The 13,777-nt window shown below is 34.6% G+C and overlaps 5 protein-coding genes across 5 annotated transcripts; 3 read left to right on the forward strand and 2 right to left on the reverse strand.

Moving 5' to 3' along the window:
- The first annotated feature begins 740 nt into the window (after nt 1-740).
- On the forward strand, nt 741-2,533 carry AGC2-1 (AGC (cAMP-dependent, cGMP-dependent and protein kinase C) kinase family protein). Its single transcript, NM_113431.6, has 2 exons — nt 741-1,352; nt 1,471-2,533. Exons 1-2 carry the CDS (start codon nt 973-975, stop codon nt 2,354-2,356), a joined length of 1,266 nt encoding a protein of 421 aa, NP_189162.1. The 5' UTR covers nt 741-972; the 3' UTR covers nt 2,357-2,533.
- Nucleotides 2,534-4,844: 2,311 nt separating this feature from the next.
- AT3G25260 (Major facilitator superfamily protein) lies at nt 4,845-7,407 on the forward strand. The gene is made up of 4 exons (NM_113432.2): nt 4,845-5,097; nt 5,191-5,408; nt 5,490-6,001; nt 6,451-7,407. Exons 1-4 carry the CDS (start codon nt 5,001-5,003, stop codon nt 7,169-7,171), a joined length of 1,548 nt encoding a protein of 515 aa, NP_189163.1. The 5' UTR covers nt 4,845-5,000; the 3' UTR covers nt 7,172-7,407.
- Nucleotides 7,408-8,098: 691 nt separating this feature from the next.
- Nucleotides 8,099-9,078, reverse strand: LCR4 (low-molecular-weight cysteine-rich 4). Its single transcript, NM_001035686.2, has 2 exons — nt 8,970-9,078; nt 8,099-8,471 (listed from the first exon to the last, which is right to left on the reverse strand). Exons 1-2 carry the CDS (start codon nt 9,028-9,030, stop codon nt 8,287-8,289), a joined length of 246 nt encoding a protein of 81 aa, NP_001030763.1. The 5' UTR covers nt 9,031-9,078; the 3' UTR covers nt 8,099-8,286.
- Nucleotides 9,079-9,340: 262 nt separating this feature from the next.
- Nucleotides 9,341-10,372, reverse strand: AT3G25270 (Ribonuclease H-like superfamily protein; the record flags this gene model as incomplete). Its single annotated transcript, NM_113433.1, has 1 exon — nt 9,341-10,372. The coding sequence occupies one exon, from the start codon at nt 10,370-10,372 to the stop codon at nt 9,341-9,343; it is 1,032 nt and encodes a 343-aa protein (NP_189164.1).
- A 1,217-nt stretch (nt 10,373-11,589) lies between these two features.
- On the forward strand, nt 11,590-13,443 carry AT3G25280 (Major facilitator superfamily protein; the record flags this gene model as incomplete). Its single annotated transcript, NM_113434.1, has 4 exons — nt 11,590-11,686; nt 11,767-11,984; nt 12,086-12,594; nt 12,702-13,443. The coding sequence occupies 4 exons, from the start codon at nt 11,590-11,592 to the stop codon at nt 13,441-13,443; spliced, it is 1,566 nt and encodes a 521-aa protein (NP_189165.1).
- Nucleotides 13,444-13,777: the final 334 nt, after the last annotated feature.

The following is a 13,777-nucleotide window of genomic DNA, read 5'->3' on the forward strand; positions in this document are numbered from 1 at the left end:
ACTGTTGATACGAGATTCTCATCAGATTGTTCATGTTTGATCAATCAGTCATCTAGTTTTGTGAATCGCTTTTTTTTTTTTTTCCTTTTCATATAATTTTGTAAATATTCTCTTATATATATTTTTTTCAACTTTTTCTATTTAAAATTAATAATTATTCAAAAAATATCATGTAAGTTACAAAAATGTATCCAGATTCTTTTTGTAGTGATAAATATTAAAATCAACAGTTTGTTAATTTTAAAATAACTTTTGATTTTAGTTTTAATTATTGTTTTTTAAACAAACTATCTACACCAGTAAAATACCTTTTTAACACACCAAATAATATGAGATTACATTCCAAAAGTATACAATGTTTTGAGTCTTGACTAAAAAAGTATAAAAAAAAGAAAAATCTCTGTTTCCTTACTCTATTCTTAAAATTAGTTAATCAATGCAATTTTTGGGCCATTGGGCTTTAGAAATATTGAAGTATTCCATTATACTCTTTCGCTGACCGGTCAAAAAGCTTTAACGCTCGAAGGCCGCCGCGTCTTCCAAGGCATTGAACGTCCCTCCTCCACGCCTTCTAGGTTCTTTCGCCTCCACGTAAAACGTCACCCCTGACGTCACATCCTCTAGAACACCACGTGTTTGTCTTAAACACGACGAGTAATTACACATTTGGTCAAACTCAAACCAACAAAACACTTTTTAAACAAGGCTAAATTGGTCAAACGCATGGCAACGAATCTCAGGCGTTTTTTCGTTTTCTTTATTATTGACTTATTTTTATTTTTATTTTATTTTGCTTCTTTGAAATCTTCCCCGGCAAGGCAAAGCAAACGAGTGGACGTTTTTGAAGATTCGTTAATTTTTCTCTCTCTCTTTATAATATAAGAAGTCGCCTACTACGTAGAACCAAAAGAGAGACAAAAATACACTTTCATTGCTGTCTTAACTCTAACGGAGTTAACTAACGTCGACATTATGCTAGAGGGAGATGAGAAACAGAGCCGAGCTCTGGATTTCAATCGACTCGAGGTTTTGTCATTACTAGGTCGTGGAGCTAAAGGAGTTGTGTTTCTTGTCCGCGACGACGACGCTAAATTGCTTGCTTTAAAAGTTATACTTAAGGAAGCCATCGAGAAGAAAAAGAAGGGTAGAGAAAGTGAAGATGATGAGTATAAACGCGTGAGTTTCGAGCAAGGAGTATTAAGCAGATTCGACCATCCTCTCTTTCCGTCTCTTCACGGTGTTTTAGCTACCGATAAAGTCATCGGTTATGCGATCGATTATTGTCCGGGACAGAATCTCAATTCTTTGAGGAAAATGCAATCGGAAAGTATGTTTTCCGACGAGATTATCAGGTAAATTTGTTGTTGTTTGACCTAAATCTTTCATGTATACGTCTTTTTTTTTTTTGTCAACCACACATTTGTCTTAGATTCTGTTGTTGATTTACTCATTTTCTTGTCTCGATTTCAGATTTTACGCGGCGGAGCTTGTATTAGCACTTGACTATTTACATAATCAAGGAATTGTGTATAGAGATTTGAAGCCAGACAATGTGATGATCCAAGAAAATGGACATTTAATGCTTATAGATTTCGATCTTTCTACAAATCTAGCTCCAAGAACGCCGCAACCGTCACCGTCACTGTCTAAACCATCGCCGACGATGAAGAGAAAGAAACGTCTCTTCCGCTTCACCAGTTTCTGCAACTCAGGAATCTCGCCGCAAGAATCTATCTCGGTTCACTCATCATCTACATTGGCCGTGTCAGATTCTTCAGGTGAGAAGTCAAATTCTTTCGTCGGAACAGAGGAATACGTTGCGCCGGAGGTTATAAGCGGGGACGGTCACGATTTTGCCGTCGATTGGTGGTCGTTAGGGGTTGTTTTATATGAGATGTTGTATGGAGCGACGCCGTTTAGAGGATCGAACCGGAAAGAGACATTTTACCGGATTTTATCTAAACCGCCGAATCTAACTGGTGAAACGACGTCGTTGCGTGATTTGATTAGAAGATTGTTGGAGAAAGATCCTAGCCGTAGGATCAACGTTGAGGAAATCAAGGGTCATGATTTCTTCAGAGGAGTAGATTGGGAAAAGGTGATTTTGGTTTCTAGACCGCCGTATATCCCGGCGCCGGACGACGGTGGTGATAAGGGAACCGATGTAAATACGAAGATGGATGTGGAGAATATCGTCCAAGAGATTTTTGCTGCAAGACAAGAACGTGAGAAACAGAGTGGTGATAACAATAAAAACGCTAATATGAAAATTAAAGATAATACTAGTGGGGAATGGGTTAAGGGGTTGAATAATAATCACGATTTAGAAAGTGATAACAATTTTTTGGTATTTTAATTCAATTTTTTTTTTTTTAATCTAACCAGCTGTTACATGTAAATATAGTATATAGTCTATGGACTATGGTGTACAGACTCAAATTATCGTTGGACCTTGGCTTCAAATGGGTTCAATTTTATATACTTAATGTCAATTTTAGCTTAGCTTAACATCAATTTGATTGAAATTAACTATATTTTTCTTTATAAATGCTCATATGATTCTATAAATGAGTAGTCTAGTGCACACATAGAGAATCCAGAATTACAAATGTACTTCAACGCAAAGGAAATCAATATCCCATGCTCATAATCAATAGCATATATAAGGCCAGGGAAAATGAATAAGTGTATTATAGTTTATATATTCATGACTCATATAAACTATTGGATCGGCCGGTCATGTCACTTGCTTTGTTTGGAAAGGTTCTATTGCGACGCTCTAACATGGTAGAAACATTCATTTGGAATGATGTGCTATTTATGGTATGAGATGTATCTGCTAAAAACACGAGTGTCTGTTTGTTCTCTCCGTACTCTTACATTAGAAAGATGTTTGGACATATCCGCACTAAAGATACTTTGACGAGACTTTTGTGTTCACATGATGAGTACGATTTACTGCTTGATCAACTCACCATGCCACTTACTTTGTTTGGTAAGATTACATCACGATATTCTGATGTGGTAGAAATTTTCTTTTAGCATGATGTGCTTGTTAGGATAGACAAAGACATATCCGCTAAAAACACGACTGTTTGGCAATATCGTCCGTCCTCTCGGATTATAAATATATTTGGACATATCTGCACCGAGTAAAATTTGGCGAAATTTTCGTGTCCGCATATATATATTTTGCATGGTAGTTGACTTGTCAATTGTTTGAATGCTACCAAGAAAATCATGTAAATTACGTATTCGGGGTTTTATAACGTAACATGTAGTCTAGTTATCAAACATAGCATATCAGTCAAACTTGGAGATGTATGAGTACTTCTTTACAAATGATCATATGACTCAAAAAGGAGAAGACACCAATGGTTAGTAAAATCCATGTTGCTTTTCAATGCAGTAAGGGTTGAGTTAATTATACGAGCGACGGAGTGACTGATCTTGTGTCACATTGAAGATTGACAATAAATGTACGTTAATGCAAATATAAACAATCTCCCATTCTCCTAATGAATGATACATATATGGTCGTCAAATGAATATGTTTTTTTAGTAATATCTTGAATGCATCCATGAATCGGATCTATTGTTGGATCGAGCCACCATGCTACTTGCTTTGCTTGGTAAAACTATATCGCGACTCTCTGATGTGGTATACACACTAAAGTCATTATTATTTCACTATTTTCTTTATACTCTTGCATTTAAAAAGATGTTTGGACATATCTCCACTGAATATATTTAGATATATGAGATTTTTTTGTCCTATGTGAATTGACTTGCGTTTCCCAGAACATTATGCAAATTATGTATATGGATATTTATAACGTCACATATGATTCGACGAGGAGGACATACTAATAGCTTAACTAAAACCCCTTTTTAAATATCAGTGTCCTAATTTGTTTTTAATGTATTTATGCTGTTTCAAGAGATTTGTCTTTAAGTATTAGAATCCAATTTATAGAAAAAAATCCACAACACATATAAAATTTTTTGGTAGTAACAAAAAGGTTTGTGTATGTATATTCCCTTTCCTTGCAAGTCTAAAAAATCAGATTTCTTTTTATTTGGCATCAAAAGGAAAAGAAATGGTAGATGGATGAACCTTTGATATGATATCCAATACGGGCAATATCTCTTTTTCTTCTTCTATAGTTGAAACTTCGATATCATTCAGTAACAGCACGATCAATTCTATGTCATGTTACAAACTAATTTTCAATCCAAGAATAAAAAATAACTAAATTATGTTGATTTCTTGTATTTCATTGCCACGAGGTCTTCCATCTAAAAATAGGAAGAACATACGTGTTCAACTGTATAAGTATATAATTCGATAATTAAGAAAATGCACAGATAACAAAAGAAAAAACAACATAGTCTTATTTTCCGAATTAAAATTTTTAATAGATTATTTGAAATTATTATCAATTTTAAAAATTAGTGAAATGATTACCAAATACTACCATTACGAGAAAATATGGTCTGAATAAACATGTGTGTTTATTTTATTTTTTGGCCAACATGGTCCATTTGCCTTTTTATCATCCTTTATGATATGAGGGAGTGAAACTCCAACTTACGAGGTGCTATATGAGACCTCGGCGAATACATGTTCTTATTTAAATTCAAAATTTACTAGGTTAAAGTTTTTTTTTGTGCAATATATCAAACCGTACAGAATCGTGATAATACTATACGTAATTCATAAAGTAATAAAAAAATATTGTAATTATTTGCAACCGTCCAAACAACAACAAAACAAACTTGAAAGTCAGTGGACACTACTGAATGAGGTCAATAGATAGTAATGCTTTCCGTTTCTTCTCTTTATTCACATCTCTCACGCTGTTTCTTCTTAGGTCTTTTTATACTCAAACCAAGAAAGCAACCTACCATCGGTAACTTCAAGGTCTATCCAACGTATAAACCAAATATAAACACACAAATTTATTTTCATTCATAGTTTAATCTAAGAATACGAAGAGATGCAGATTGAGATGGAAGAGAAGTTTGAAGATTGGAGAGGCAAAGAGGCAATTTCTGGCAAACATGGTGGGATTAAAGCTGCTTTCATTGCTTGTGGTAACTTTCTAAAACTCAAAAAAAAAAAAACCATTTAAAAATCACTAATATCATAAGATATTCATCACGAGTTTGGTATGGTCTAATGGATAGTTGTAGAGACGATGGAGAATATGGTGTTCTTAGCATGTTCAACCAACTTCATGATGTACTTTACGAAATCAATGAATTACTCAACACCCAAAGCAGCAACCATGGTGACTAATTTCGTAGGGACATCGTTTTTGCTCACTATTTTCGGTGGTTTTGTCGCGGACTCTTTTCTCACTCGCTTCGCTGCTTTCGTCCTCTTTGGTTCCATTGAACTCCTGGTAATTCATAAACTCTATTAAATCATGTTAAACAACAGTCTTTTCCTTTTTATATGAAAAGTTTACTCTTTTCTTTGATAGGGTTTGATCATGTTGACACTCCAAGCTCATATCACTAAGTTACAACCTCAAGGAGGTAAAAAACCTTCGACTCCTCAATCAACGGTTCTATTCACTGGACTTTATGCAATAGCTATTGGTGTTGGAGGTGTCAAGGGGTCGTTGCCTGCTCATGGAGGCGACCAGATCGGTACTAGAAACCAGAGGCTGATCTCAGGATTCTTCAATTGGTATTTCTTCTCTGTCTGCCTTGGAGGTTTCTTGGCAGTAACACTTATGGTTTGGATCGAGGAGAACATAGGATGGAGCTCCAGCTTCACTATATCTACCGCGGTTTTAGCCTCTGCGATCTTCGTTTTCGTTGCGGGATGCCCGATGTATCGATTCAAGCGCCCAGCAGGGAGTCCTTTGACCAGAATTGTGAATGTGTTTGTTTCTGCCGCAAGAAACCGAAATAGGTTTGTAACGGATGCAGAGGTGGTGACACAGAATCATAACTCTACCGACAAAAGCATTCATCACAACAAGTTCAAGTAATTATTCTAAACACATCTTTTTCTTGTTTTGTTCCTTTTCTCCATGAATATCAGGAACGGTCTTGAGAAGTGCCACGACCATCGTTTGGGACCCTATACATAGTTCCTTTAAAATTAATAAAGCAAAACATAGAATAAGCATAAAAAATAAAGTTTTGTGGACTTTCATATTTTAGGGTTTTTTAAAACAATTTTTCATGTGGTATATAGATAGAAAATTCGACTAGTAAGAAACTGAATATTTTCTGGAAGCCATAGAGTGTTGTTCATTTATGTTTTAAAAGCGACATTTTATTTATTATATATGTGATATTCAAAGTCATTATAACATGTATACTATACTTTTAACACCTAGTTTTTATTTCTGTTCAGTGACAATTAGAGCCTCGTTTTTTTATTTAGTCTTGGGGTCAGTATTTAAGTATCATGTAAACTATAATTTCCAGGTTTTTGAATAAAGCAAAGCTCAACAACAAGATATCAGCAACACAAGTTGAAGAAACAAGAACGTTTCTAGCTCTCCTTCCAATATTTGGGAGCACAATTATAATGAACTGTTGTGTCGCACAAATGGGAACCTTCTCCGTTCAACAAGGCATGGTGACAAACAGAAAACTCTCGCGTTCCTTTGAGATCCCCGTGGCTTCCCTCAATGCCATTCCTCTACTGTGCATGCTCTCTTCTTTAGCTTTATACGAGCTTTTCGGCAAAAGGATCTTATCCAATAGCGAAAGATCGTCCAGCTTCAATTTGAAACGTATAGGATACGGTTTAGCTCTCACCTCTATTTCAATGGCGGTTGCAGCCATCGTGGAGGTCAAAAGAAAACATGAAGCGGTTCACAACAACATCAAGATTTCTGTGTTCTGGCTAGAGCTTCAATTTGTTATGTTGAGTCTCTCGGATATGTTGACTGTTGGAGGAATGTTAGAGTTCTTCTTTAGAGAATCTCCAGCGAGTATGAGGAGCATGAGCACCGCGTTAGGGTGGTGCTCCACCGCAATGGGTTTCTTCCTCAGCTCGGTTCTTGTGGAGGTTGTTAATGGCATCACGGGATGGCTCCGCGACGATCTTAATGAGTCCAGGCTCGAACTATTTTATTTGGTTTTATGTGTTCTTAATACCCTTAATCTTTTTAATTATATTTTCTGGGCGAAAAGATATTAGGCAAAAGAACAAAGTATGTTGCCTTGTCTATAGAGAACTCCTTAATTTAGGTAAGATGCTATGCATGTAGTGGAAGTCTAAACCAAGTAAGTTGCGTAATGGTTTTTTTTGTGTGGTGGTTTTCAAGTTGGTTGATGTGTCATGTAATAATGGGAGGAAATAGTTACTACCCCATTTAAGTTTCATAATTTGTGATTCTACCTAATTTAAGAAACTATGAACGTAACATTTTCTAATTAGAACAGAGATCGAATTTTCCCTTAACCTGAGGGAGGGTCATTTTGTCATATGTTACAAGATGGCACAATGGTCCAACCTTTTATTAACGATTATACCGCTTTTATAAAAATTACTGAATTCTTTTTGACAATAAACATGGAAGCCTAAACGGCATATCGCCACTTCTCATACACTTCATCACATCATATTTAAATCGGTTAGATGAAACTGAAACTATTCTCCTCTAACCATATACTACAAGAAAATACTGTATATGCCGACAACCATTTCCGACGACAAATTCCGAAGATTTAGACATGATTCGACGGATTTAGACCAATTTCGAAAAAATAACCTTAGTAGGAATTTCGTCGGAAATACAAAACAAATCCAATAAAATATACTTTGTTGAAAATTGGTCGGGAAAAGTCGATAAAAATACGTTGGTCAATCGTTTTAGCCAACAAATACATACTTTGTTTCCGACCAACGCTTTTCAACGATTTCACTGGTCGGAAACTCGTCGGAAAATGCTATAACCAGTATTTTTTGTAGTGACAAGTAATTTAATAAATTTCTTATAACCACCATAATTTATCAAATTAGTTTCGATAGATTAGTATTTAATCAAATTCATTTTTTGTATAAAGTCATATACTACAGTTTAGTGTGTCTTAATTAATGAGGTAGCTAGGGTATAATACTTTTGAGAGTAGAAACATACTTAAGCTTATATGTTCTCAGAAGGAAAAAAGAACAAAACTTATCATAATAAAACATACAATTATTATAAAGAAAACACCTTTGGTCATCATAAACGCATATCTTAGCAAAATCAAATGTTCTAAACATGTCTTTGCATTATTTGAGATTTATTGTTTTTTAAAAAGTAACAGTTAACGGCAAGGATGACGACAGTGACATTGAAAAGGTCCTCCCGGGGTTGAAGGTATGCACATAAATTTTCCTTTCGGATGTTTCTTCGAACACAGAGACTCACACTCTTTCTGAAGACAACGGTCTTTGTTTACAATGCTCCAACACCAATCTTGGCTTTTTTGCTCCACATTTCCAACCACTCCTGTTATAGTAATAGGTTTGGAATATAAATCTTAGTTTATGCACCAATACTTTTAAAACAATAGATGCAGTTTGAAACATTTATATATGTAACACAAATGGAAAAGAATTGTTGATGACAAAACAAAAAAGCAACAAAAATATGTTTAATCAATTGAGATCACAATAATCTTCATAATATATTAAGCCTATTAAAATTTCCTAATCTAAGGAATTAATCAAGATGTGAAGAAATTTCAAAGTATATTTACGTTGGTAATTTCCTAGGTTCAGTCCAAAAAAAATTGAACTCATTTTTCTAGTTAATTAGGTCTGACTGATATGGATTTAATTAAAAGAGCTGAGTTCGATATTATCGAATTCTAAACTTCAAATTATTTGCTACAAGTTATATAACATAGTTATTGATATTTTGAAAATTAATGTAGTATTACAAACTCTTTTCTTCGGAAAAAGATATATGTAAGAAATTAAGAAAATATGAAATGTCAATACAAACCTAGTATAAGAACCGTGAAGACAATAAGAACAGTAAACGAGAGTTGAAAGGATTTGATCATCGTAAATGATAGAAATGAATTGATAGTACTTTGAAAGTTACAAAAGAAAACCAATTGTAGTTATATATAATAAGGAATATGTATCTCACATTCAAACACATATATCTATTTTAAGATTTTTACTACTTTGTACTCCGAATTAAAAGATCTACCTTGACTCAGGTTCCAGGTTTTTTGCTTATATGATAAGTAAAAGTGTCAAACTCTTATTTCATTTTTTATTAAAAGGTTGTAACTTGTAAGCCAAAAGGCTCGATAATAACATGTGATATTATTATTATTTTTTAACGACTTCATTTCATTGATAGAATCAATGATCATAATACAAAGTTGATGTTATGAAAGCGGGTACATAGTAGTGAAATTTAAAACTCTGATTTGGTTGAAGATGATGCTTTGCGAGGATATCTGCAGGTTGGTTGTTTGTTCTTGGAACCCATTTGAAGACAGCCTCCTCAAATCGTTTTTGCCAAAATCTGCCTTCTCTTATCCAGTTGAATCTTCCAAAGTTTAGCTTTTCGTTGTTCATAAGCTCTTCCACTTGTTTACTGTCCCCTTCAAAGATAACTTTGCGATAGCCTTGGCTCCAAGCATGTTGCATTGCTATAATCAAAGCCTGAAATTCACTCTCCAATGAGTCTGATGTTGTTGATCCTATTGCTTGACCCGAACCCATGTATACTCCATTCTCATCTCTCATTAGCCAGCCAGCTTTCGCATTTCGTGTTTGGTGGTTGAAAGCTCCATCATAATTGTACTTTATCCAAGTGCTTGGCGGCCGTTGCCACTTCGTACGTGCCATAGTTGGTTGTTGATGTCTTGATGAATGCACTTGTTGGTTGAGACTCTGAACATAAGTGTTTGTGTCTTCCCACTCTTGAACATCATTCCGTGCACGTTGTAGGGTGTTTTGCCATGATATGCTTTTTTGTTGAAACACCAATTGATTTCTGCTCTTCCATAGTCTCCATAAGATCCAGATGGCCAAATTAAAAAGTTGTGGTTGTCTGTTGGCTAAACAACTCGATAACAGCAGCTCCATCTTTGTCTCCATTGTAATTCCTGTAGTTCGTAACTCTTGGTGTGGTATCCCTGAAGCTCGCCAAACCTGTTGGGCATAAAAACAATCAAAGAATAAGTGTTGAGACGTTTCGTCCTCTTGGCAGCACCGGTGACATTGCGGGTGATTCCGTATATGTCTTCGTTTTAGATTGTCTCCTGTGGCTAAGGCTCCTGAGAGTAGCTTCCAGAGGAAGTGTTTGATTTTTGGCGCCGTTTTGAGTTTCCATATCTTAGCTTTAATCTCTGCTTTTCCTGGGGGTGGTTGAATTTCTGGATCCATGAACACTTGGTTTGCTAACCAGTAAGCCGACTTGACTGAATAGATCCCATCTTCAGTGTAATGCCAGCCTAGAAAGTCTTGAGTAGCCGCTGTACATAACTTGAGAGACAAAATGATTTCCGCATCTTCTTCTGTAACTAGATCGCGAACTAAGTCTCTGTTCCATTGATTTCCATGAAGAATCCAATTGTTGAGAAGACAGTGTTCCACTTGGTTATTCTTTGGTTTCGGTGGTCTTGGAGGGTGAGTTGGCAACCAAGGGTCGATCCAAGTACTGACTGTTGAACCGTTCCCTACATGTGATATTATTTATCATCGAAAATTTGAAGCAGTACAAAGAAATAACAACTTGGTATTAAAAAAAGTGGAAAGAAAAATAAAAATTAATATAAAATAATAAGATATAACTATTTTTGAAAATAGGTGTAAGAAATTAAATGTATATTAATTAGTCAGATCATGTAACAAAAATATAAATTAAATATAATATATTTACCTAATAATAGAGAAGAAAATATTATGTAAAATTAGGTATCTATAGATTTGTATTCATTAAATTATGCTTAAGAGATTGATCGATAAGTAATTCTAAACAATTTCACAAAAGTAAAGTGTTATACCAAATTAATAGATATCTTCTAGGTAATGCATTCATGTATAACGTTATATCTATTTTATATGATATTTACATTTTAGCGCAAAAAAAAAAAGAAGAAGAAAGGAAGCATAAAATGTAAAAAGAACAATCGAAATCAGTTTTTAATTATCTGTATTTTGAAAGTTTTGGCATATGAGTAAACAAGTTTTATCATATACTAATTTAAGATATTATGTTAAATATATGGTTCATTTATTTACATATATGAATTCGAGATATCTTAAACCATATATATACTTTTCTAAAATCTATAATAAATGTAAAAATCTTGATAACTTTTGTAAGATTAGTTTATAATTTTTTATATTATAAAATAATTATTTGTATATTTATCAACAAGTTAATAATATATTTATATATTTTTCCTTTTTCACTAAAAGGAGGTCTAAATTGGCCAGCATGTTTGACAAATGTCACATGTCACTATGTCAGATTTAGATTGATATTAGCTACATATAAATACTTGTTCACTACTATATAATGTGTTAGATTTATCGTGTTCATAAGATACATCGAAAGCACATATACACGTTGAAATATCATTTCATATAACAAAGCTATGGAGAATGATATGGAAGAGAAGTTTGAAGATTGGAAAGGTAAAGAGGCAATCCCAGGGAAACATGGTGGGATCAGAGCTGCATCTATTGTTTGTGGTAAATATTTAAAACTCAAAACTTCATATTTTTATTTTGTTCCATTTTCAATGTCTTAATATATGGTGTGGTAAATGTAGTTGTGGTGATGATGGAGAACATAGTGTTCATAGCTAATGGATTCAATTTCGTGAAATATTTCATGGGATCAATGCATTATACACCAGCCACAGCAGCAAACATGGTCACTAATTTCATGGGAACATCGTTTTTACTCACTCTTTTTGGTGGTTTTATCGCTGACTCTTTCGTCACTCATTTCACAACTTTCATCGTCTTCTGTTGCATTGAACTCATGGTAATTAAAAACTTCATAAAATGTTATCTACCATTTAGATAATTGTACTTTAATGATGAAATGAATAATCACATTAACTTTAAGGTTTAATCATTTTATAGGGATTGATCTTGTTGACGTTCCAAGCTCATAACCCTAAGTTACTGCCTGAAAAAGATAAAACACCTTCAACTCTTCAATCAGCGATTCTTTTCACAGGACTCTACGCAATGGCTATTGGTACGGGCGGTTTAAAGGCATCGTTGCCTAGTCATGGAGGCGATCAAATTGATAGAAGAAATCCAAGACTGATCTCAAGATTCTTCGATTGGTTATACTTCTCTATATGCTCTGGATGCCTCTTGGCCGTAACCGTTGTGTTGTGGATCGAGGAAAAGAAAGGGTGGATATGGAGCTTCAATATATCCGTTGGAATTCTAGCGACGGCGCTGTGTATTTTTACTGTAGGGCTACCGTTTTATCGGTTCAAGCGTCCTAATGGAAGTCCGTTGAAAAAGATTGCAATTGTGATTATTTCTGCCGCAAGAAACCGAAATAAATCTGATTTGGATGAAGAGATGATGCGAGGTCTTATCTCTATCTACAAGAACAATAGTCACAACAAGTTAAAGTAAGTATTGAAAATTGCATTGAAACATAATCTAATTTATAACTGAACTCAAGATACAAACACTCATTTGGTCCAAGATAAATGTGCTAAAATACCTTATTTTTTAGGTGGATAGATAAAGCAACGTTGAACAAAAACATCTCAGAAACAGAAGTTGAAGAAACAAGAACGTTTTTGGGTCTTCTACCAATCTTTGGTAGCACAATTGTCATGAGCTGCTGCGTGGCACAACTCTCTACCTTCTCCGCACAACAAGGAATGCTCATGAACAAGAAACTCTTTCACTCTTTCGAGATCCCCGTACCTTCTCTCACCGCCATTCCTCTCATCTTCATGCTCTTATCTATACCTTTATACGAATTCTTTGGAAAAAAGATCTCATCAGGCAACAACAATAGATCATCCAGTTTCAATTTGAAACGCATTGGACTCGGCCTAGCTCTCTCTTCGGTTTCAATGGCGGTTTCTGCCATCGTAGAGGCCAAGAGGAAACATGAAGTGGTTCATAACAACTTCAGAATCTCTGTTTTGTGGCTAGTGTTTCAGTATCTGATGCTAAGTGTCTCTGATATGTTGACTTTAGGAGGGATGCTAGAGTTCTTTTATAGAGAAGCTCCGTCGAACATGAAGAGCATAAGCACGGCTTTGGGATGGTGTTCAACCGCATTAGGTTTCTTTCTTAGCACAACTCTTGTAGAGGTTACAAATGCCGTCACGGGAAGGCTTGGCCATCAATGGCTTGGTGGGGAAGATCTCAACAAGACAAGGCTTGAACTTTTTTATGTGCTCTTGTGTGTTCTTAATACTCTTAATCTTCTGAACTATATTTTTTGGGCAAAGAGATATTAAGTGAAAGAACAAAGTATACGGATATTGTGTTTTCGTAACTTCGAGGCACTTTATGCTTATAGTGTTCAATCTGAAGATAATATAAACAGTAAGTACAAATATCCTCATGTTATGTGTAGTATCACTTTGTTAAAGTGTATCTACAAACAAACAAACAAACAAAATATAGAAAAATGGTGGAAAGAGTAAAAAACCCCAATTTATTATGTCATGTGTACTAATAACATTTTCTAGTTTGTCTTACCAAAATAAAAAAATAATATTTTCAAGATTTGCCACTTAAAATGATGATATTAGTTAGAAACAATTATGTGATTCTAATGATGGTGATAAG

This window comes from Arabidopsis thaliana, chromosome 3, assembly GCF_000001735.4.
Source record: "Arabidopsis thaliana chromosome 3, partial sequence".
NCBI classification, from domain to species: Eukaryota; Viridiplantae; Streptophyta; class Magnoliopsida; order Brassicales; family Brassicaceae; genus Arabidopsis; species Arabidopsis thaliana.

Coding starts and splice junctions, on each gene's coding strand:
- AGC2-1 (NM_113431.6), top strand. CDS start 973: ATGCTAGAGGGAGATGAGAAACAGAGCCGAGCTCTGGATTTCAATCGA. Junction 1,353..1,470: donor TTTTCCGACGAGATTATCAG/GTAAATTTGTTG, acceptor TCTCGATTTCAG/ATTTTACGCGGCGGAGCTTG.
- AT3G25260 (NM_113432.2), top strand. CDS start 5,001: ATGCAGATTGAGATGGAAGAGAAGTTTGAAGATTGGAGAGGCAAAGAG. Junction 5,409..5,489: donor TTGGTTCCATTGAACTCCTG/GTAATTCATAAA, acceptor TTTCTTTGATAG/GGTTTGATCATGTTGACACT. Junction 6,002..6,450: donor ATTCATCACAACAAGTTCAA/GTAATTATTCTA, acceptor TATAATTTCCAG/GTTTTTGAATAAAGCAAAGC.
- LCR4 (NM_001035686.2), bottom strand. CDS start 9,030: ATGATCAAATCCTTTCAACTCTCGTTTACTGTTCTTATTGTCTTCACG. Junction 8,472..8,969: donor CTTCACGGTTCTTATACTAG/GTTTGTATTGAC, acceptor TTACTATAACAG/GAGTGGTTGGAAATGTGGAG.